Genomic DNA, 25,044 nt, shown 5'->3' on the forward strand with positions numbered 1-25,044 from the left:
AATACAAAATAAAAAATTCAAAGAAAATATTAGAGAGAGAGAGGGGTTGAGGGAGAAATAGAGAGTCTTCTTTCTCCTCTTAAAACTCTAAGGCTTTGTTTGGTTGGTCGAATTAGATGGAGGGATAGGATTTAAAATTCCTCCGATGTTTGGATTGTGACCGGATAGGAAACAAAGGAGGATAACTAATTTAAAGCTCATTTTTAATTCTCGCTTTGAGGGATTTAAAAATCTTGTGCATTAACATAGGATATGCTTATCCAGATATTTAAAATTCTAATCTCATTTCCTTTCAACAAACTAAACCTAACACAAGTTCAGTTTTTCCATGTATTTGCTCTAAGCAAATTAAAGGATTTTTTAGAGAGGGTTACTTGCCTTCAACCCCAAGTAAAGCTTTAGATGGTCGAATGTGAATGTTTGGTTTCCGATAATCTTTTGTTAAAGCTTCTAAGGTTTTTTATTTTATTTTTTATTTTTTATTTTTTTTAAGGAAGGGTGCAGGATGAAGGAGGATTTCACCATTTATCATTTTAAAATTTCTTTTAAATTTATGTCTAATTTAAGAGCTTGGAGAGGAAGGTAAGACTTTGTTGCTTAAGCTCTACTATGATGACGTGGGTGGAAATAGAGAATGAGGTTAATTTTATAAAAGATAGTGAAATTAGAGATAGGTTTAAGAGTTTTATAGGTTTTGATGATTTAATGTCTTGTGAAGCCACTAAAAGAGCGAGACGTATTGAGACTATGAGAAAACCAAAGAGTAACAAAAATGTTTTTAGTGAGAGAGATAAAGATTAACACAAATATAGAGGAAAAGAGATATTACAAAGTAGAAAAAGAAATATAAATTAACCCAAGTAGAGAGAGAGAGATTGTGGATTAAAAAAGAATGTAAACCCAAATATGGAGAGAGTGAGAGAGGAACTATAATAGATGTTGGTATTCAACATTAGGTTCCTCCTTATTTCTTATTTCGTTTCTTTAGTTTTCTTCTTCACTGAATCACTCACAATTAAGGACAAATTTGAAAATAGTAAAATAAACTGCCTATGACTTATCTTATGGCATATTGAAATGTTGCTATTAAAGATTCTTTGAAAAAAGCAAACCCATAGTAGAGGTGTTGCCACTATTGGCATCCTTCATTTATAAAGCTCATAATAGAGAAATGAAATGAATATGAATAAAAGCATATTATATCTGCAAAGTTCCATCTTGAGGACACTTAACAATATCTTCTAATCATAAAACTTACTACAAATTGGCCTAAAAGTGGTCCAAAATTATGGGTCTCATTTTTTCTAGAAGATACCCCATAATTACTTAGTTCTCATTCATGTTTCACATAATTAAAGGGAAATGGTAGATTGTATTGAGATAGAGCCCTAGAAAGCATGACATGATGTAACAATTTTAGATTCATTAATAAATTCATTTATTTATGTATCTAGTTCCTTTTAATATCCTATATACATTAATTGGTTATCTAAGCATACACACTCATATCACTTGCATTGTACATAACTTAGGTATATTAGTAGTTACACAAAGGATACAAATCATTCCTTGCAAGATGATAAGTTGTTTATGGTTAGTTCATGTATTTGGACAATCTAATAGAGACTGTAGTAAACTACCTCTTAATTGAAGTGATAACTTGTCTTGGTCATCATGATAGGTTTCCCATGGTGAGTACACTAATGTGTATGGTTACACATTGGAAAATACCTACGATGAATCATGATATAATGGTATTGATTGCCATGATTCACCAAATTACTTTACTACATGGACTTTAAACCTTGAGAAGATATTGAGTCTATGTCAAATTAACACAAGGCTTTAACCTATGAGTGAGACCCTAGTGTAGTCATATATCCCTATAAATTAGGTCACTATTAATAGAGGTTGTTAATAACTAATATTCTCAATAGAGGCACCACGATATCCCATGGGGTTAGGACAATGTGTCCCCTTAGGTGATCCAAGAGACATGTGATAAAGAAGACTATAGTCATAGCAATTCCTTCAGTGGAATTTGACATATGCTCCTTAAGAGTATATTAATTGATTACATTGAGATCTAACACTCAAGGATTCAATGAGTAATCTTGATAGGTTGATATCACTACTTTGTTAGATTATAAACACCAAATCATAAGGAGTTTACATACAGTGAATAGTAGGTCATGGACTCGAATCGTCTCATTATAATTTCATAAAATACTAGAGTGCAATTAATTATCTTCAATGGAATGCTGAATCAACTTCAAAATTAGATTTTAAGGGAATCGATATTTTCCTATAGGTCTTAGTGGTCTCCACTCGAACTCCTAAATTTATGATAAAGCCCTTAAAAAACATGACATGATATAACAAATCTAGAATTCATTATTCATCTAATGATGTTTTAGTTTCATTCTTATCTATCTTTATTCCATACATTATATTTTATGAGCATTCTGGCCTAGCACATTTTACATTGTACATGATTAGGTACATTAGGAGCTGCATAGAAGATCCAACTCACGGGTTCCTTGAAGGTAAATGATTTGTTCGCAACTAGTTCATGGACTTAGGCAATCCATTTGAGGTTATAGTGTACCACCTCCTAATTGGAGATGCATTGATAACATAATACTTTGAGGGCTAGTAGGAGAATGTTAGAATAGAGCCCCTAAAAATATGACATGATGTAACATATTTGGAATTCATTATTCATTTAATTATATTCTGGTTTCACTTTTATATATATATATATATTTCATGCATTATACTTTATGGGCATTCTATCCTAACATCTTTTTGTCTTATACATGACTTCGGTGCATTAAGAGTTGCACAAAAAATCCAAGTCATAAGTTCCTTGTAAGTAGATGATTTGTTCACAATTGGTTCATAGACATAAACAATCCATTTAAGGTTATAGTATACCACCTCCTAATTAAGGGATGGCTATTCTTGGCCATCACGATGGGGTTCCCATGGTGAGTGCACTAGTGTGCATGGTTACACATTGAATAGTGTCTACGATAAGTCATGACATAAGGCTATCAAGTAGTCATGACTTCACAAAACTATTATACTATATTGTTTCTCAACCTTGAGAAAATATTAAGCTTGTGCAAAAGTTAGCAATGGTATTGACCTGTGGATGAGATTGTAAGCTCATCATATATTTCTTATGTTTGGATTGAGCCCCTAAAAGTAAGACATGATGTAACAAAGTTAGACTTAATTATCCCCTTGTTATCTATTTGGTGAATTGATATTGATTTGAGCATTTAACTCATGTCTCTTACATTGTACATGACCTAGGTGCATTAGGAGTTGCACAGAAGATACAAGCTATGGGTTCCTTGTAAGTAGAAGAGTTGTCCATAGTTGGTTCATGGATTTAGGCAATCCAGTAGAAACTGTAGTACATCACCTCCTAATTAGAGGGATGACTTGTCTTAGTCGTTGGGATGGGTTTCCTATGATGAGTGCACTAATGTATGTGATGCACACTAGACAAGACCTATAGTGAATCATAACGTAAAGCTATCAAATGTCATGATTCGCTAAGCTACTATACTGCATGGACTCTCAACCTTGAGAGGATATTGAGCATGTGTTAAAATCAACAAGAGGTTTTGACCTATGGATGAGACCCTAAAGTGGCCATATATCCTTATAGATTGGATCACTGTTGATGGAGGTTAGTGGCAATAGGTATTCTCAATAGAAGCATCATGATCTCATGGGATTGAAACAGTATGTCCCCTTGGGTGATCCAAATGACATGTGATCATGAAATTTGTGGAGGTAGTAATTCCTTTAATGGAATTTAACATATGTTCTTAGGAGCTCAAGTATGTCAGTTGATTACATAATAAGTGAGATTTGTAACTCAAGAATTAGAGAGGTAATCTTGATAGGTGATAACACTACTTTGTTAGATTATGGACACTAGCTCATGGGGAGTCTGCATGTAGTAGATAGTAGGTCACAGACTCAAACTTCATCTCGTTGTTATTTACATAGGGTACCGAAATGCAGTTGATTCTCTTTAGTGGAATATTGAATCAACTTCAGAATTGGATTCTTAAGGAGTCAGTACTACTATGGGTCCTAATGGTCCCCACTCTGAGCTCATATACCATGATGGCACAGTTTACGAGGGTTAAATTGGCTATAGGTTCATTCTTATGCATAAGGGTGTTTTGGTAATTTTGCAAGGTTGTACAGGGGATAATGAACAAGGTCTCTAGATTGGGCTAATTGATTAATTAGATGACCCTATGTGGTTAATTAATCAGTTAGGACTCGTTTTGAGTTAGATTAAGTGACCCAAACCTTGATAGGCTTAAGTCACTTAAGCCTAATGGACAACCCTATAAATACTCTTTTAGGGAGTAGGGTTTCCTAATAACTTTTGGAGGGAGTTGTCTTTCACCTCCAAAGAAAGAGAAAACCATAATCTCCTCTCTTCCAAATCCCACACTTTAGAGTGTCAAGATCATGTTTCGAGTCATTGGGAGGAAAATCTTAGGTGTACGAGACCTTCTTGGATGCAAGGATATAACGTACAAGATGCGCATAAGTCGCATGCATGAAAACCGCATAGAACGCACACATGCCATGTACATGGGAATCACACAGGATGCACACATGGGCAATAGCATGAGGAGAGAGACTCTCCAATTTTCCCAGACATGTTCTTTAACGAATGGATTTTGTTCTAGAAAAATTCAGATCACATGTGTGAGTTTCAAATCTCTAAATCTTTATTCTATAATGATTTTTAAAGCTATTTTTTTCTATTGTGTTAAATCTAAAGAGCCCTATGGATAAATGCATCCACCCTATGAGATCCAAGGCATGGGAACGGAGTAATCCAGGGTTCTCAACACCTTATGGATTGAGCCACTATTGATGGATGTTGGTAACTATTGGGAACCCCGATTTCTCCATTCCCTATCTCTAGATCTCGTAATGTGCATGTGTTTATCCCTAGTCATCTCTAAATGTATCGCAGTAAAATAAAATGACAATAAAAACCATTATTAACTATAAATCTAGAGATATAGTAGCCATACTTGGATTTGGATGTTCCTATATCAATTCCTCATGGTGAAGAACATGTCTAAATAGCCTGGTGGTCTTGTTCAACTAAGATCTTCCGTTTGAAGACTCAAATCATGATCTTGGCACTCTAAAGTGTGGGCTTTGGAATGGTGGAAACCTTGGCTCTCTCTCTTTCTCTTTGAAGGTGGAAAACGATTGTCTAAAAGCCATTACGAAACCCTAACCTCTAAAGGGAAATTTTTAAGGTTGCCCATTGGGTGTAAATGACTTGAGCCCATTACAGCTTAGGTCAATTAAATACATAAGATCATCTAATTAATCAATCAGTCAAATCCAGATACCTTGTTCATTATCCCTTTTACAACCTTACATAATTACCAAAATACTCTTATGCATAAGAATGAACCCAAAGCCAATCCAACCCTCATATACCTTGATGACATCATGGTATATGAGCTCAGAGCGGGGACCATTGGGACACATAGGAGCATTGTCTCTCTCAAAATCCAATTCTAAAGTCGATTCAACATCTCACTATAGAGAATCAGTTGCACTCCAGTACTTTATTTAAATATAACAAGACAAAGGTCGGGTTCATGACCTACTATCCACTACATGCAAACCCCTCATGAATTGATATTTGTAATATAAGAAGATAACGTTATCACCTATCAAGATTACCTCTTAAATCCTTGAGTTATAAATCTCACTTCTTATATGATCAACTAACATATACCAATTCCAAGGAACGTATGTCAAATTTCACTAAAAAAATTACTGGGACCATAAATTTCAGATGACATGTCCTTTACATCACCTAATGGGACACACTGTCTCAATCCCATGAAATATCATGATACTTCTATTGAGGATACATGTTGTCACCGAACTCCATTAACAATAAGTTAATCCTCAAGTATATATGACCATTTTTCATGAAGCCACGAGATTTGACTTATTTTTCATGAAGCAATTCCTTCTTTCCAACATAGCTAGCCGACTAATTTTCTACCTTTCTCCAATAAAACTCATATTGCTAGTTTTGGCATTTGAAATAAAGATTCTATTAAGTAATATATTCTAATATCTTTCCATTGAATTGGATGCAAACCATTTTTCTAAACAAAGCATTTCCCATGACAATAAGTTCATATTCTTTTTTATATCCTTTCTAGATGAGATATGGTAATTTTAAGTTTAGATATAGGATATATATATATATATATATATATATATATATATATATATATATATATATCTCATATATCATAAATTTATTTTTTAATCATTTTTAAATTTTTTTTATATTACTTATTTTGTAAAATAAAATATTTTTATTAAAAATTAAATTTATGGTTAAAAAAAGAAATAAAAAATTATAAAATAATTTTTTTAAATAAATTATATATTACTTATTTTATAAAATAAAAAAATTATTAAAAAAATTAAATTTGTGGTTAAAAAAATAAGAACTAAAATAAGATTTATAAAATATATTTCAAAATAATACTAGTATATATATATATATATATCAACTTTTCTTTATTTTATAAATTAAATATAAACATAGCATGACAGTAACATATCTAATTGGATATGTTATATCAAAATATTATGTTCATTCAATATAATATTTTTTTGTTGGATTTTTTACAAAAATATCAAATTTTTGAAAAAAAAAACTTGAGAAAAATATTTTTTAAATAATTTAATTTATTATAATAAAATAAGAAAAATCATTTAATTTTTTATTATTTTTCTTTTTACTTATTTTTCTTCATTTTAAAATTTTTTTTCTTGTTTATTTTTCCCATATCCATTTTTTTTTCAACCCCACCTATGCAAAAGAGTAATGAAAAGAAAAGAAAAAAAGGATGAATTAAAGGAGAAAGTCCTGATCTTTTATGACTCACTTTCTTAATTTTTTTCAACATTCAAAGGAAAAAAAGTTGAATCATAAGTTTGGTGGCTGATTATGTTCTCATATTTAAAAGTGGATTTTTCTTTTATTAGTTTTTTTTCTTTCCTGTAAGTTATTTTTTACTACAAATAATAATAAAAAATAAAATAAAATAAAGGTTAAAAAATTATAATCCGACAGTGAAGGGCATTTTAGTAATTTGACATAAAAGGGCTGTTCAGATGCTGATTCCGAGAGAAAAATAAAAAGCAGCAAATTTTCTTAGAGGAATTTTCCCGAGAAAATGACTATCCAGAAACTGAAGTCCTAGCAGCAACTCTACCACAGCTGTATCAACAAAATCAAGGTCAGTAGTAGTTAACAGCACTTTCTGTTCTGATTCAGTTTTTAGATTGTGTGTGTGAATGAATGATGCCTCCCCCAAGACGAAAGAAATGGACTGAAGCAGAAGAAAGAACCCTAATTGAAAGATACGGCGAAATGGTCTCAAATGGGGCCTTAGCCAAAATGAAAACCCGAGAAAAAAAGTACAGACCCATAGCATTGTATGTGAATTCTGTGCACCATGTGCGCGACCCCATCGCCTATCCATGGCAATGGACTTGGAAGGATGTGTCCACCAAGGTCCAGAACATGAGGCACCAGTACTTGCTTGTCAAGCAGAAGATCAAGAAACCGGAATTGGGTGATGCTGCTTCTGGCCCGGAGGACTTCAATTGGGTCGAGGGCATCACCCACTGGTCCAATTTTTTGAGATACAAGGAGGTGTTTGGGGATGTGCCACTTGCTTTTAATGGCATTGAGCCGCTGGCGATGGTGGGTAATGATGAAAACGGTGGGGGTTTTATTGGGGGCAATCGAGGAATGGAGATCGTGGAGTTTGGGCCTCTGGGTCATTCGGCGGATGGGGATTTTGGGGTTGAGAATGGAGTTTTGGGTATGGGATTTGAGTATGATGGGGAAGATGGAGAGGAGAATTATAATAATGGGAATAATCGGGTGAGGGAGGATGGCGATGATGGTTTTGTGTATGAAGAAGTGGACCCGAGTGCATCTAGTTCAAGAAAGAAGAGGAAGGCATTGAAAGGGCTGGAGAAGAAGGCCTGGGGGTTTCTTTCAAACCAGTTAGGGCAATTGAGGGAAATGGAGGCTCGGTTCGAGCATCGTGAGGCCGAGAGAGAGCGGGAGAAGCAGAGGAGGGAAACCCTTGGTATGGAGCTTGAGAAGGAGGTGGAAAGGAAATTGGAAGAGAGGGAGAAAGAGAGGGAAGAGCGAGATAAGGCAAGGGAGGAGCTGAGGAGGCAGTGGATTCGAGAATGGGAATTAATGGAGAAGGAAAGTGAAGATAGAGAAAGAAGAAGAAGAGAGGAAGAGTTGATTGAGGAGAGGGAGTGGGAGGAGAGAATGAACCGGCGGAGGACAGAATGGAAGAAGAGGATTGATGAGATGTTGAGTCAGCACCGAGCAGAAATGGGACAGATTCAGAGCCGAATCCTTCACGAGCAACAAAACCTCAGTAGCCAGTTGCTTGGAATCATTTCCCAGTGGAGCGGTCATCCAACTGGACTCTCTGATCATACCGGAGCTAGCAACCATTATCTTTCACAAATGATGCAGAATTTGCACCATGTGAATGGGATTGTGCATGGAGATGCGAGGGTTGAGGGAGATAATCAAGATGATCAATTCATTGTGGATGGATGATTGGGAAGAAATTGTAAAGGTCAGCAAAACAATGTTACTGCGATTTTTAGTATGTAGTTTGAATTAGTTTTGGTTGTATACTGTGCTGTTCATTCTGAATTCTAGTAATAAGCCTCTACTTCAATTTTTCATGTACCTATTGAACATTCTTCCCCTTTCTCAAATAATGATACTCCTCTCTACTTCTCTTTCTCTAAAGAAATATGGGTTGCATTTACATCATTTTCTGAGTAGGTAGCTAGGGTGGTTTAGAGATTGTTTTCTTTAGGGTCAATCCTCTCCATGTAGTTCTTGGGAGTTGACTGATAGGCAACCATGCTATGCAGCATTGCCAGTGTGTTTTTTGGAGAAAATATGAGCAGAATTCTCTATGGGAGCTTTTGATAGCTTTTCTTTTTCTCTAGAAACAAACAAACTGCCCTCTCTCCTGCTCTAACCAACTTTCCATCAGGTCTCCATATTCAGGCAAGTAGAATGTTTTTACTCTTTACAAGTTACAAGTTACAACTCACTCTTAGGTAGTAAATGGGGTCAGGGTCGCAAGCTCAGGCCCAGCTTGCCTTTGCTTTGGGCTGAGCTTTTGGACCAACCCAGCTTTGAGCTGTGAATTTAACGTTTAAGAGAAAAAAAAAATTAATGAAAAAAAACGGTTGGTTTAAGTAATTTTCTTAAACATAAATTTAAAAAAAAAACAAATAATTTAATATTAATTCAGACTTAAAATTAAATGAAGGTCTATTTAGATTTAAGGAAAAAAAAATAATGTTAGTGTTTGTTTGAAGAGGTTTCCTGTTTTTTGAAAAATGGTACTAATTTTTCCATAAAGTATGAAAAAATTTATAGGTTTACTGTTAAAAGGTAATGAAAATTAAAAATTGAGACATTAAAAAAAAGTTACTATGTTAAATTTTAAGAATGAATATTTGGAATTGGACCAACGCCATTTGCCTTACTCCAAGCTTTTTTTAGTAGACGACTTCTTGTTTGGATTTATTTTATTTATAAAAATTATGATGTATAATACAAACTATTCACCAAAACAAACCCAACCCATAGGCTACGTTTGATTCATGGGATATGATAGGATTGATTGACAAAATAGAATATGCATCATATTCCATTGGATATGATATTATTTTTAATAGAATATAATATTTTTGGATATACATGGACATGATATTTTAAAATAACATATCTAATAAAATATGTTATATTATATTATATTTATAAAATAATATGAAATGTATATTATTTTCAGTATTTAAAATAAAATTTATATCATATTCAAATATTTTTTATTTAAAAAAATAAAAATTTTGTTATGTTAAACAATATTCATGATTAAAATATTTGAACTTTGCAAATAAAAAAATTTATATTATGTTATTTAATATATAAAAATAATTTATATATCATATATTAATATTATTTTATACATATTTTTTTAGTTTTTTCTTAATCATAAATTTAATTTAAATTTAATTTATAATATAAAAAAATCATTTTATAAAATGAGCATACTAAAAAATAAAAAATTGATAAAAATAAATAAATTTTTGATAAATAGGTTATATATATTTCATACCTTACCACAAGATTAACATATGTCATAAGAAAGAGGCAAAAAAAATAAAAAATAAAAAATATATCTCACTACTTCTCATATCTCATGTTTTATTGAATATATAATAGGATAAGTGATAAGGATAACTTATAATATGTCATCACCAACTAAACATAAGATAGGGTATAATATCTCATCTTTTATCTTATCTCATACCAAGCATAGCCTAAAAGGTTTTGAAGTAAAATATTTTTTATGCCTCAATTTTTAAATTATTATTTCTTCAAACATTAATATCTTATATGAAAGTTTTTACAATTTTTTATTTAAAAAAAAACATAAAAAAAAATATATATCCAAACCAAAACTAAGTGATTGTAATAAGAGTTCATTTTACAACAATTCTAAGAAGTGTATTTAACGTTTTTAACACTTAAAAAAAATTATCTTTCAAATATTAAAAAGATTAAAAACATTTTTTTTTTAAATTACTATTAAACACTCTAAAAACTCTCATACTAAAAAAATGCTATACACTCAAAAGTGCTCTAGACTTCAATAAATAAATAAATAAATAAATAAGAAAAGAAAAAAATCATAATCCTTTCAAAACCATTCAATCTTTTGACTCAAAACATTAAAATTATAATGTTTAAAAGGCGTCAATATTCTGAAGTTCTCTCAATTAAATCATCCATTTAGGCTGTGAATCATTCCAACTTGAATTCATAGATTCAAACAAACTTATGATGAGACCATAATTACAGGTGTCTGAATTCTACATCAGAGGTTTTCTTTCATATTCTTTCTAAGCCACTGATACAAGTTCATTTCAGTGAATGGATCTGGGAACAACATTTCTCATTAACCAAAAATGTTTTCTGGTGCACATTTTTGTAAAGAAAAATTCAGAGAAGAAAAACCCGAACTTATAAAATCCAAACTTAATACATTCAACTCAAAATAATTAAAATTTTGTGCATTTTCAAGTAAAAGATAATACCAAAGTAACACCTTTTAATGATATAAGTACTATAAAAAAGTCATAAGTTCCTACTAAGAGATGTAGATAACTATGTATAACTAGTTTGATTTTGCTTCATTTCCACCGACTTAATCTTGAGGGAGAGATTCATCCTTCGTGACTTTACCAACAATGGAACAAAAGATCGACTGTTGTTCTGTTTAACCTAGGAAAGGGTCAACTTCTGTGGCAATTTTACTGACACTTTGGCCCCTCTAAACATACATTACACATCAAATTCTAAATATACACATACATCAGATTCAGCAATAAATTGCCCTTACCATTCAGAAGCAGAGAAAGAGTCACTTTCCAGGAACATCGACAACATGGAGCTTGGACTGCATTTGCTGCACAAGTATTTCTTCTATGGCATCCACAAAGCTTGAAATATTTTTTCGTATGGACACATCCAAGGAGTTTGCCATTTCCTAGTAAATTAAAAAGAAAATCTGTTGTTCAGATAGCAGATATAATGACCAACCGTGTGAATTGCAGTCTTCTTAATTTTAAGACTCATTCCAGGAAGTAACATGGAATTGATGACCTTTAAATCAAAGGTCTGGTTTCTAGAAATGTAAGCACTGTCATTTTGATAATCTATCACTTTTGGCATGAGCATTCCATGGTATCCATGGCTTTATATCTCCACAATCTTAGTTTCTCAAGAATTGTATTAATTGCATTCACACTTTCACTTCCCTCAAAAGTCATCTTATTTTAGATTTGTGGCTTTGTTCAACACAGCTATACTTTCTTACCACTAGACTCTGGTTTAGCCCATCACTGAGAGACCCATCCCCGATCTGTAGGCTCAAGATCCAAGAATTGAGACCAATCACTAATGGTCAAGTATATGTTCACTTAAATATTATTACCCAATTAGAAGCATACCCAATTTCTACAACAATGGAGGGGAACCTTTTTTTTTTTGGTTCCTTAGTTACTTGTATGCTTAATTCCCATCAAGCTCTTTTCACCTACATAAGAAGCCAAAATCTACTTAGCTTCATGGCAATTGAAATTACAATATAGAACTAGGGATGCCATGCCCAAATCATAACTCAATATAACATGAAACCAATAAATGAAAACCAGCCCAAAACCCAATGCACCATCAACCCTCAGTAAGGCCAACATAAAATCATGACATCTTTTAAGTAAATAGGTAGTTACTGGGCTTACACCCTCTACCTAGCATTCAGGTCAGACAATATACATGAAGCTTGGCTTATGGGTTAGCAGACAGAGATTATCAAACAATTAAGATGAGCTACAAAAGCCTCCCTGAAAGTTTCCCACATAACCAGACACAAATCCTACACTCACGGACCAAACAAACCAAACAACCAACACCCCTACCCCCCCAAACAACAACAACAAACCACCACCACAAAACCAACCCTTGACTTCTCTTTTTGCCTTAAATCTTTACTCAATGAACTCTATATGACTACATGCCCATTTTCATGATATTTAAGTACGGCTCTTATGAATTTAAAAAGAAAAAATGTGGATTCTTAAGCATAGCCGCATACTTCATTTGGGTAAACCATCATGACCACCACTAAATGGGTTCCATGTCGGAGATTTTAAATTCTGAAATTCATGACATCTAAATATTGGGCCCTCTAGTCAGGAACTTTGTTCTACCTTTCTTCCTCAAAACTTTTCTATCTTGCATCATAGAACTGAAGCATCCAAAATATTCAATCATCCTAACCAACAGTTTGTTGGACATTGATTTTCTCAAAAGATGTACAAGTAAATGAAGAATAAATCTTTAAACTTAGATACTATAAGAATCACAAGTTCAAAAATGGACTTATTGAATGAGAATTAAGAAAGAACCCAATTTGAATGTTGGTACAAAACTTGAACAATTTGAATGTTGTCTTGGGAACATAAAGAACCCAATTGCTATTTTGGAATCATCAAGGCACATTTAGGTTCTCTAAAAATGACTTACTCATATTAATACTTTATTAAAAGATTACTAAAATGTGTTTTGGTATTTTATTTAGAATTACTGAAATGCATGGTTTTAAAAACCAAACCGGACCGGCCGATCGGATTGTCAGCCAATCACGGTTCCAGTCCGGTCCGGTCATTTAGGCCGGAGAGTGGTCGGACTAGAATTAAACCGGTTAAACCAGTGGTCCGGCCGGTGAACCAGACGAATCCCTCCAAACCGTCTAGTTCATTTTTTTTTTTTTTTTTTTCTCCACTGTCGCCGTCTCCCGCTAGCAGGACCTCCACCCCGCGCTAGAAAAGCCTCCTCTCACCATCCCCTGCCATTGGAAAAGCCCTCCCCTCTTGCCGTCTCCCACCAACAGAACCCCACCCCACCTACCCTTGCGCACTGGAAGCCCCTCCCCCCCTCCCTCGTCGTCTCCCGCCAGCAAGATCCCACCCTTCCTACAAAGCCACCATCCCACCCCCCACACTGGAAACCAACACCCCCCCCCCCCCCCCCCCCCCCCCCCCCCGCAACTCTATTAGAAAACCCACCCTCCCCCTCCCCCTCCCCCCCGCGTGATCTTGTTGGAACCCTCTTCCCCTTTTTGCAGGACCCCACCCCCCTGCAAAGCCACCCACCCATTCCCCGCACTGGAAACCCCACCCCTTGCGTGACTTACCGGAACTCTCTTCCCCTATTTGCTCGTCCCTCTCCTCCCTTCTTCTAGATTTTTTTTTTTAATTATTTTTTACCTCATATCATTATTATTTTTACTTCAGGATGTTTAAAACTTATGATTTTTAATTTAAATTAACAAAAACATTACAATTTTAAATAAATTTCTGATTTTAAAATAAATTTTGTATTTAAAAATAAATATTAAATTTTTAAATTTTAAATTAAAATTATGATTTTAATTTAAATTTCTAAATTGAAACTAATTTTATGATTTTCAAATAAAATTTTAATTTTTAAATAATATATAAATTATTATTTTTATTTTTATAATTATTTTAAATTTTAATAATTTATAAATTATATATTTATGACATCACCGATTCGATCGCGGTTCGACCACCAATCTGACTAGTGAACCGGTAACTTTTCCGGTTCAATGATCACTTCGGTTCTGAAAACATTGTTGAAATGCATTTTTTATCAAGAAATTGATTTACCCACTCAAGCAACCAAATTGACTAATTCCTTCACAAAACCACAAAAATAGCTTACATGGTGCACTAGTTAAATGAAGTGGTTTTAGAGTACTCCAACATGGAAGACATAATCAACCCATAAAAATAGAAATCATCAAGTAACATAATTAAAATCTTTGGGAAGCAAGACCAAAAAATCAGTAACTATCAAGAAAAGAAAAGAAAAAAAAAAAGTTAGAGAAAACTCACCTCAACCTTGCAAAGAAAGCTCAAAGAAATTCCTTTTGACTGCTGATCTGAGCTCTTGAGAGATTTAAGCTTCAGTGCATTATTTGATACAGGCCATCCTTGACACACCTTTATAAATGCATCAACTCCCCCTACCATATGAGCTACTATAATCTCATCTCTATCCAAGTACTCAAGGGAATGCCTGAAGTGAAAACTATGTTATTTTGTGTAGAAACATGAACAATCATAGATATAAGGTTATTATCTTATTGAAAAGTGATAACAGAAAGATGCTATGCCTGCATCCAGGGTGCATTATATATTCACGGTGGAACATATTTTGAGAACATAAATATGATACCAATATCAGTTTGTCACAATCTTCTCAATGGTAATTTCTTTAGTTCATCTTCCTATCTAACAAAGCAATGACACATCAGAAATTTTATTGAAAACTTCATTGTCACATGATGTTGTTTTTAGGGTATAATTAAATATTTTAAGGGAATCTCTATTAGATTTTCTATAAAATATTCACATGCTTATTTTCTTTATCTTTGGCTATGAAAATTATCTACCATTCATATCGTTATTCATGTATATTCTTCAGGAGGAGCTTGAGCTTCAATTACAACCCCATGTTTATTATCAAAACTAATATCAGCTAAATATTAAGGGAAAGTTGAGCAAATTCTGCCTATGTTTGTACTTCATTGTGCATATTGTACTCAGGATTTCTACCTGAGTTAAATTTTTCTTTTTTTTTTTTTCCACATATTTTCCTACTGAAAATTTCTCATGAATGTAGCAAAGAGGGAGATTATAAAGGCAATCAAGTCTGCCTATAAAGTTGGTAATTTCATGACCTTGGTGTAACTTTGGTGTAACTGTAGTATAGGATGACACTTAAGACCACCAACAAGATTTTTTGTCCACAAGAAGATGATTGTGCTCATACTCAAGTTTTGAAGGTCCAATTCAGGACTCAAAGACATACTTATGCATGGTGTGTGAGCATTTTGCATGCTTTAGAAGTTAGGCACATTTAGGTTGGTTTTTAACCCAAAATTTGCACCAATTTTAAGTTGCATTTCAGAGCTCAGTGAGACTGGTGGCTGGTATAAACAAGTTGGCCGGTACCCCTCTAAAAACTCAAAAATTATCCTTGAGAGCAGGTATGAAACCAGTTAGCCAATCTACACAGGCTAGCTGATACCTTCTAGAAATGTAATATTTATTCTAGCAGAACCAAGAAAACTTATGGACACAATGGATAAAAATATTGGTGAAGTAATGGGAGTGCATATCAGCTAAAGGCTCAACCACTATAAATGTCAGTGCTTGTGATACTTGTGCTACTTGTGGTTAGATCCTTCTTAATTTTCATTATTGTAAGCATAATTTGAAAAAGCGTTAACAATTGTTTACTGTTCTGCCCTAAATATTAAACTTCGTCAATTTGTAAAAATTATCCAGAGCTCTATTCTCCATAGACAAATGCTCGGGTGGTGGGGGAATATGGTGGTGGTGGGTTGTTTTTCAGTGAAAGATCGCACCTCCCTAGTTGAAAAGAGTGCAAGATATTCTCACAATTTGTTGTTAAAGTTGTAGCGCGATTTGAATTCTTTTAGGTCATGTTTGGAATGCAAGAATAGATAATGGGAATGGGAAATCAATTTCATTCTCATTCATTAATGCGTTTGGATTATCTTTTAGAATGAAAATAGGAATAAAAAATTCATTAGTATAGAAACCAAATCCTACTCTCACTAGGATTTTGATTCCTCTCTTCTACATAGTATTGTGATTCACCTCTATTCTCATCTTATTTCCATTCCCATTCTCACACACAAAACACACCCTTAAAGTCTATTAACCAGTCATATTTAATTTTATGAATTCATCTCTCAAGTTTCATTCAACTTGTGGGCTGACTTCATGCTCCTTTAGAGATTAACATTTCCTATCACAGTTGCATTACCAGCATACGTGACACCCCCATAATCTTCCATATATGGATCATTAATTGAAACAGCAATTTTATAGGAAACACCTGTTCCATTACCTGTCATATCTATGTATATGTAACAACTTGTACGCACCAAGGGATAAAGTGGCAGTTTTACATGAAAGATCAGCCAACTTATCCATCATTCTCTGCAGATTCAGACTATACTACAAGGAATGACAATGACTACAAAGATTTAAATCATGTACAAACAAATCAAACTACATTGAACAAGCCTAAACCTTGTGTCCAGAATGAAAACAGGAGTACGATAGAATATTAATGCTGCATTTCTTCACATAAAAACCCAAAGACCATACCTGTACAACAAGAATTAACCAATACCGTAAAATTGGGCAACAACACTAACCAATATCATTACATATCATAGAATTGGCTGAAATATGCCTGTCAAATAAAGATGTTGGTTGGGAACACAGGAATTCATGTTTTCCTAGAAACCAGAATGATTGGGAGTTTGAAATTTTGGAGTCTTTTTTCTAAGTTTTAAAGGAAGTTTGTGAAGAGAGGAGAGAAGGATAGGGTGGCGTGAATGGGTTCAAGGAATGATGCCTTTTGCTCATATTAGAATCCAGGCACTCAAAGTGAGTTTTTTTGCTGGGGAAGCTTGTTGGAGGAAGGGATCGACTTTAAATCAACTTTAAAGAAGGATGGTCTTCGGTTACCTTTGTAAAAGCAAGGTGGGATCTATTGATCACATCTTTCAATTTACCCTAAAGTTAGGGAGTCATGGAACTTACTATTTTCTTTCTTCGGAGTCATTTGGGTCCTTCCTTTTTCAGTTAGGAAGATCCTCTTAAATTGGCAAGGTTCCTTTGTAGGAAGAAAGAGCAAGGTCTAAAGAGGCGCCCATTGTGTATTTTTTAGACTTTGTGAAAGGAAACAAACCAAAGAACCTTTGGAACTGTGGAGCAATCAGCTCAATCATTAAGAATTCTTTTGCTAAAAACCTTGTCAACATGGGTTAGGATGCACATCGTAAAAGGATCAATGCCTTTTATTGAATTTGTAGATTCAATGGGATCTAGATGAGGGAGGGAGCAAGTTTTTTTATTTTTCCTTATTCCTGGCTATTCCTTGTGTTATCCTTTGTATACAACCCATGTACCTTGGCATATTGCTCTTTTTATTATTACATATCTTCCCTTTGCTTACTTATCAAAAAGGTAAAAGAAAACAGTTCAGGAAAATATTCTTTTCACCGGAAAAACATTCTTTTAGTCATACCTTGAGCTTTACCAGTGCATTAATAGTTTAATTTACATCAAAGAGGTCAACCCTTGAAATACCCTCAGAATAAACTGACTGATTTTGTAAACTCATATTCGATAATGTTAAGATTAAGCAAGAAAACAAGTGCAACCGATAAATAAGTTCATACATAGAGTACATTTATAACAAATTTAAAGCATCAAAATGGTATCAGGCGTACCTAGTAAAAGATTACAACCTCACCTTGATTTGTTTGCTCCCTTTACTATAGATTGCCTTAGAGCACATAAAATAATTTTATCTTGAACTTTTCTAACAAACCACTCTAAAGAAGACCTAGTCTCCAATATTGACATATGTGAAAATAATTTCCTGGGAGCACAAAAAATAATAGTCAGTTGAAACTAAAGCAATGATAAATAATGCATATAGATACAAGTGCACTCAATTCAAGAAAAACTCAATGTCAACCATAATTGTCAACTCATATTGTGTATCATTCTTGCTATATTCCTGTATTTTGTATCATATTATATATGATGAAAAGTAAAGGAAAAAAAAGTATGTATACAAATATGAGCCACTGCAACCCTCCCAACACACACACACAGAGAATTACATGGGATGCAATATATAGCTGTTGGAAAATCTACCAGTTGGAAAATCTGCCAGTTGGAAATTCTGGCAGATTGTGTTGACTATTTTTCCAGCCCATATGAGCTGTAATAATTGTATAATTGTACATAGAATCTCCTAGGATTTTTTCCTTTCTTAGCATTCTTCACTTATTTTATTTATCTTTGATAGCATGATCGTAGGCATTATTTCCTAGGCTATTTTCATACAATTATTCTGTATATATTCATATGTAATCCTATACAAAAAAAAGGGAGCAGAAAGCATTTCAAAAAAAGGGTTCTAGATCTGAATGAAAACAATAGCTAATTGGCCTATAATGACTTTGGTAGTGTAGCTAATTCTGTGAAAAGATAATAATATTAAAAAATGTAAATATAGGAATCCATCAATTTCAACATAGGAAAACATGTAAAACTTATCATGAAAAAATTGATTTAGCAAAATATGACACTTCAATACAATAGATTCCTGATGATTAATGGTATTCCTATGGGTTTCTTTTAGAGCTCTAGAGGTTTGTGGTAAGGGGACCCTTTGTCTCATTTATTTGTTGTGGCTATGGAGGCTCAAAGTTGTCTTCTCAAAAGAGCTATGGAAGGCTGCTATATTTCAACGGTAATGGTGACGGGGAGAGGTGGTGAAGGGGAAGAGGTGTCTCACTTGTTGTTTGCAGATGATGCTCTTGCTTTTTAGGAGGCTTCCCAAGATCAAATGGTTCATTTATACTGATTGTTCATGTGGTTTGAAGCTTGTTTGGGGCTGAAAGTGAACTTGAGAAAAGTGAGATGATTCCTAATGGTATAGTGGAACAAGTTGAGGAGTTGGTTTTAGCGCTAAGGTGGAAAGAAGGTAGACTTCCTTCTACCTATCTAAGGTTGCCTTTGGGCGCTCGATTTAGATCAATTGCAATTTGGAATCAGGTGGAAGAGAGGTTTCGTAAAAGACTTACTTTATGGAAAAGGCAATTCATCTCTAAAGGGGGGAGGCTTACTCTAATCAAGAGCACTTTATCAAGTCTTCCCATTTATTTTTTGTCTTTATTCCATATTTCAAGGATAGTCAAATTGAGGTTGAAGAAAATTCAAAGAGAGTTCCTTTAGGGAGGTGGAGGGTTGGAGAAAAAGTTCCATCATGTGAAGTGGTCCATAGTGTGTTTGGAGAAGAGCAAGGACGGGTTAGGAAGTAGGCGCCCTTTCTTTGTTAAATAAGGCGCTTTTGTGCAAATGTAATTGGAGGTTTGCAAATGAAAGAGATGCCTTTTGAACTAAAGTAATTAGTGGCAAATACAAGGAGGAAGAGTGTGGGTGGTGGTCCTGTGAAGTTAGAGATGGGTATGGAGTCAAGCTTTGGAAATCCATTAGGAAGGAACGAAACACTTTCTTGGGTCGTCTCTCTTTTACGGTGGGTAATGGGAGGAGGGTGAAGTTTTGGATGGATAAATGGTGTGGGGATGAACCGTCATGTGTTTCATTCCCTTCTTTAAAAATGGCATGGGTGGCGGATCTTTGGGTTCAAACAGGGAAAGAGGTCATTGGAACCCTTGTTTTACAAGAGCTTTGAATGATTGGAAAGTTGACAAAGTTGAGGATTTATTTTTGAGGTTGCAAGGAAAGACAGTTGATAGTGTGGGGGAAGACACGATGGTGTGGATGAATTTGTACAATAATAAATTCTTTGTTAAGTATTTATATGTTGCGTTGGAACCAAGGGATCTAGTTTCATTTCCAAAGCAGATAGTTTGGAATTCATGGGTCTCTTCTAAAGTTAACTTTTTTGTGTGAGAGGCTTCTTAGGGCAAAGTTTTGACTTTAGATCAGCTTCAAAAAAAAGGTTGGTCTTTGGTCAATAGATATTTTCTTTGCAAAGAAGAGGAAGAATCCATAGATCATATCCGCCTCCATTGTTTACTGATTAAGATCCTTTGGCAATTACTGTTTGATCTTTTTGGTGTCCATTAGGTGCAAGTTGCTTGATCTTTTAGTCTTGGAGAAAATGGGTTTTGGACCCAAGTGGCGAAATTGGATTTTTTTTCTGCATATCAACTGTGAGAATGGCAGTTTTAGTGAATGGCACTCCCACAGAGTTCTTCTCAACGTTTAGAGGCCTAAGGCAGGAAGACTCACTCTCACCTTATTTGTTTGTGTTGATCATGGAAGCCTTTAGCTGTTTAATATCAAGAGCTGAGGAGAAAGGTTTCATTAGAGGCTTCAAGGTAATGGGGAGACGTGGAGTAGGGGCTTCGATTTCCCATCTGTTGTTTGCCGATGACACTCTTCTTTTTCGCGAGGATAATAAGGACTAGTTGGTTTTTTGGAAGTGGGTTGTGATATGTTTTGAAGTGGTATCAGGCCTAAAAATAAACTTGCAGAAAAGTGAAATAATTCCAGTTGGGGAAGTGGAGGATGTGGACAGAGCTGTTGCGGTTTTTGGGTGTAAAGTAGGGAATCTCCCTACTACTTATCTAGGCTTACCTCTTGGAGCCCCTCATAATTCGTGTAGATTTTGGGATGTGATAGAGGAAAGATTCAAGAGAAAATTGGCTACGTGGAAAAAACAATATCTTTCTAAGGGAGGTCGTCTTACCCTCATCAAGAGCACTCTCTCAAATCTCCCCATCTATTTTATGTCTCTTTTTGTGATTCCAAGAAGAGTGAGACTTAGATTGGAGAAAATTCAAAGGGAGTTTTTGTGGGGAGAGTTGGAGGAGAAAAGGAAGATCCACTTGGTAAGTTGGGCAGTTATTTGCAAAGATAAGAGGCATGGAGGGTTGGGGTTAAGGCATTTGAAGGACTTCAATCATGCTTTGCTTGGAAAATGGCTTTGGAGATTTCCTTTAGAAAGGGAGAGTTTATGGAGGAAGTCATTGTAGGTAAATTTGGAGAGGAGGAAGGGGGTTGGACCACTAGAGAGGTGAGGGAGTCTTATGGGATGGGCCTTTGGAAAGACATTAGAAAGGGTTGGGAGGAGTTCTTTCCTAGAACTAGTATTCGTATTGGAAATGGGAGACGCACTAGATTTTGGTGGGACTTTTGGGTAGGAGATTCTAAGCTGAAGGATCTCTTCCCTTTGTTGTACAGAATTGCAACCCACAATTCTGCTGTAGTGGCTGATCTTTGGGGGAGACAATGAGGTGGTGGAGGGGGTTGGGAGGTGTATTTTAGAAGATCCTTTCAAGATTGGGAATTGGAGGAGGTGAATCGTTTGCTGAATCACATTTCTACAGTAAAGGTTCAAGAAGGGGAGGATTCTGTAGTTTGGAAGATAGAGAGGAAAGGAAAATTTAGTGTTAAATCTTATTATAGGTCTTTAAAAGTGGAGAACAGTCCCTTATTTCCAGCAAAGGAGGTTTAGGGTTCATATGCCCCTTTGAGAACCCCTTTTTTTGCTTGGGAAGCAGTTTGAGGTAAAATGTCTACAGTTGATATGTTAATGAGGAGGGGTTGGTCTATGGTTAATAGATGCAATCTATGTAAAGAGAATGAGGAATCGGCGGACCACATTCTAATTCATTGTGGTAAGACAAGGGAGCTTTGGATTTCATTGCTTTCTTCTTTTGGGGTGATGTGGGTGTTCCCGGACTCAGTGAGAATCTGCTTCCTGAATGGAAAATTAAGGGCCTAGGGAAGAAAAGGAGTGTAGTTTGGAGAATGGCGCCTATTTGTCTGTTTGGGTGTATTTGGGGAGAGCGAAATCAAAGATTGTTCAAAGAGGAAGAGATGTCAGATACAAGCTTGAGGAACCTCTTTCTACGGTCTCTTCTTGAGTGGTCTCAACAATTTATGGACTTGGACTATCTCTCTTTTCTCAACTTGTTGGGTGATTGGGGTGTTGGTTAACTTTGTCCTTTCTAGGTTTTTTCTCTCCTTTGTTGCCTAGGGTTTGGCTTTCTTTGTATACTGTCTGTGTACATAGGGAGCACCCCCTCTTTTGGCGTGTTTTAATTTAATTTCGTCTCTTTGTCTATCAAAAAAAAAAAAGTTGCTACTGTTAATGATGCTCTTTTAGGCTAGCATGGTTCATTTGTGGGCAAAAAATGTATAAGGGTTTGGAGAGCAGCTCCATTATGTATCTTTTAGACAGTTTGGAAGGAAATGAATCTTCGATCATTAGATAACGAGGAGCATTCAACTCTTTTTTTGAAGATGTTCTTACATAGACTTCTTTACTTGGGTAAAGTAATACATAGAGACAGATTCTATGTCTTGATTTTGTTGAGTGGTTGGGTTTTTGTTAAGTGAGTGTTATTGTTGGGGTTCTTTCTTGTTTCTTGTGCTATTAGGTGCTATTTGTATATGTCCCGTGTACTTTGGTGTGTCCTAGTGGCGCTTTTTATTTTTTAATGAAAGTGGTTTTATCTATATATATATAAAAAATTAAAATAAATAAATAAATAAAAGAGGATTCCTGATGATTGAGCTTAATGTGCAAAAACAATAAGGGATTATTCCACGTCCCACTTCAAACTTTCTGATTCCTTAGGTAGGATGAAAACTGTTTAGCTTCAAATGGGATGACTTGTGTACTTCCTTTGAGCCCCATATACATCGTCCATTCTTTTGCGACTGCTCAGCAAGGTTTTTTATTCCAACCCCATGAATGCGGTTTATCAATAGTAAAGTAAAAGACTGCTCCTGCTGCGAAGTTTACCACCAATTTGAATGTTGGGGAGATAGCATCTTCCCCTCAAATAGCCAAAGTGTAATAGTATCGGGTGGCCACAGTGTCCTGATGAACTAGCATATGGGAGCTTTTTTGTGGGGTCAAGAGATGGAAAAGATTGGTCTTCTTTCCCATGGATCAGCCATATTCTATTTCTTTCTTTTTTCTTTTTCGAGGGGCAAAGCACAAAATAAAGTTCTTGAATTTTTTACTATAATGTTCAGTTCGAAGTTCAGACTAGTTTGCTATTAACTATTACTTGTACCAAAAGTTCCAAGCATATACAAGTTACTAACCATTACAACAAAGAAGAAATTACAATAATTTACGGATTGTTGGTAAATTGTGATTATGTCTTTTTCAAAATTATATGACTTCCCCAATTTCATCATAGTTCCCTCCTCAAAGAAGAAAAAGTAATTGAAAACACACACACACAAAATAGGTCAAATCAAACCAACAACTTGCCCCCTTGCTTCAATCTTCAATGCCTTCCTTTGACAACACATGTATAATGTTGTCAAGCAGGGTTATTCCTTCTTCCCCTTTGCATTTTCAACCATTTCTAACTTTAAATTAAGACCATAACCTTTAAGAAAAAATAAATAAATTTGACTTTGCTAAAGAACTACTAAAAATAGTCAATTATGTCTCCTGCATAATGTCATACATCATTTGCATCTTATTATGTATCATATTTGTGTTTCAGAAAATAAAAAATGAGATATAAACCAAAGATATGTATCAATTTACATTCTAGAAAAAAGGAAAAGAAAAAGGATGACATATCATATTGTGTGCATTGTATATGAAATCCTGTTTCATCATTTAGCTAAGCTCTCACAGTGATATTGTGTTTCATCCTGTTTATGAAATCCTTCTTAGCCTCCTTGTGCCCTTTTAGTGCTTTCAACTTGAATCAGAACACTCCAGAAAAGTGCACTCATGGATCTTCATTGCATGTGGTTAAAACATCTCAAACAACCTTCACTCACCTTTGCTGCAATTAGTGCTATTGCTACCTTCTCACAAATGTATTCATTTTTTATTTCATCTCCTTGTATTGACACTGGTATGAATATCCTAATCTCATGTAGACAGTTTTTTAACATGTTGTCTATTAACTTCTCAACATTTCTATAGCACATAGCATTGTGGTCTCATAATCATACTGAATTTCTAGACTGAATGGAAGCTGACTGGGGATATATAATAATAGAACTACCACATACAACTGAAATGAAATAATAATAACAAAACAAACAACTTTTTCAGATACCTTCCATTGACACAAAAACTTCTAAACAGGCAAAAGATTTCATAGCCCTGGCTTTGATGAGTGCCTAAAGCTGATCATATTGTCTATCCAGTCAATAGCCATTACATCATGAATATTTAATATAACTGTTTCACCCTTATGACACCATTGACAAATAGGATATTGATATCAATTTTGATATTTTCTTCCAATAAAATAAACATGTTTCCAACACAACCAAACTTATGTGATGAACCTGAGAAAGTTCATTTAAAAAATGAATTGAAGAAACAAACCTGGAAGACTTTGCAGCATCAATAATCTCACCAAGGTATACATCATTTGGAAAAATCTGAACAGCATTTGGAATAGAGTTAAAATGACATCCAAAGAATCCTTAGGAAAAGACACAACAAAAACAATCTAAGAACCTATGTTTTGAATCACATGATGATGGAGGTAGAACTTCGAAAGCACACATGAGTCTGAAAAGTCAAGCTAATGTGACACCCTCTAGTACATGCAATATAATAATTTCATATAGAGCTTCCATTAGAGGAAAAAACCTTTAGCATATTGTTTGTCTCATATTCATTTGGATTGTGAGGTGAAGAGA

The 25,044-nt window shown here is 34.6% G+C and overlaps 1 protein-coding gene across 3 annotated transcripts in view; it reads right to left on the reverse strand.

Annotated features, from left to right (window-relative positions):
• Positions 1–11,214: 11,214 nt before the first annotated feature.
• Positions 11,215–25,044, reverse strand: part of LOC117914829 — a 30,988-nt gene continuing 17,158 nt past the window's right edge. For all 3 annotated transcript variants that reach the window (XM_034830317.1, XM_034830315.1, XM_034830316.1), the window contains exons 9-12: positions 24,725–24,780; positions 18,116–18,244; positions 14,650–14,833; positions 11,215–11,717 (exon numbers count right to left, since the gene is read on the reverse strand). In XM_034830317.1, coding sequence (XP_034686208.1) covers positions 11,592–11,717; positions 14,650–14,833; positions 18,116–18,244; positions 24,725–24,780 — 495 coding nt within the window. In that variant the 3' untranslated portion in view covers positions 11,215–11,591. The remainder of the gene's footprint in view (positions 11,718–14,649; positions 14,834–18,115; positions 18,245–24,724; positions 24,781–25,044) is intronic.

Source organism: Vitis riparia, chromosome 5 (assembly GCF_004353265.1).
Source record: "Vitis riparia cultivar Riparia Gloire de Montpellier isolate 1030 chromosome 5, EGFV_Vit.rip_1.0, whole genome shotgun sequence".
Taxonomy (NCBI): Eukaryota; Viridiplantae; Streptophyta; class Magnoliopsida; order Vitales; family Vitaceae; genus Vitis; species Vitis riparia.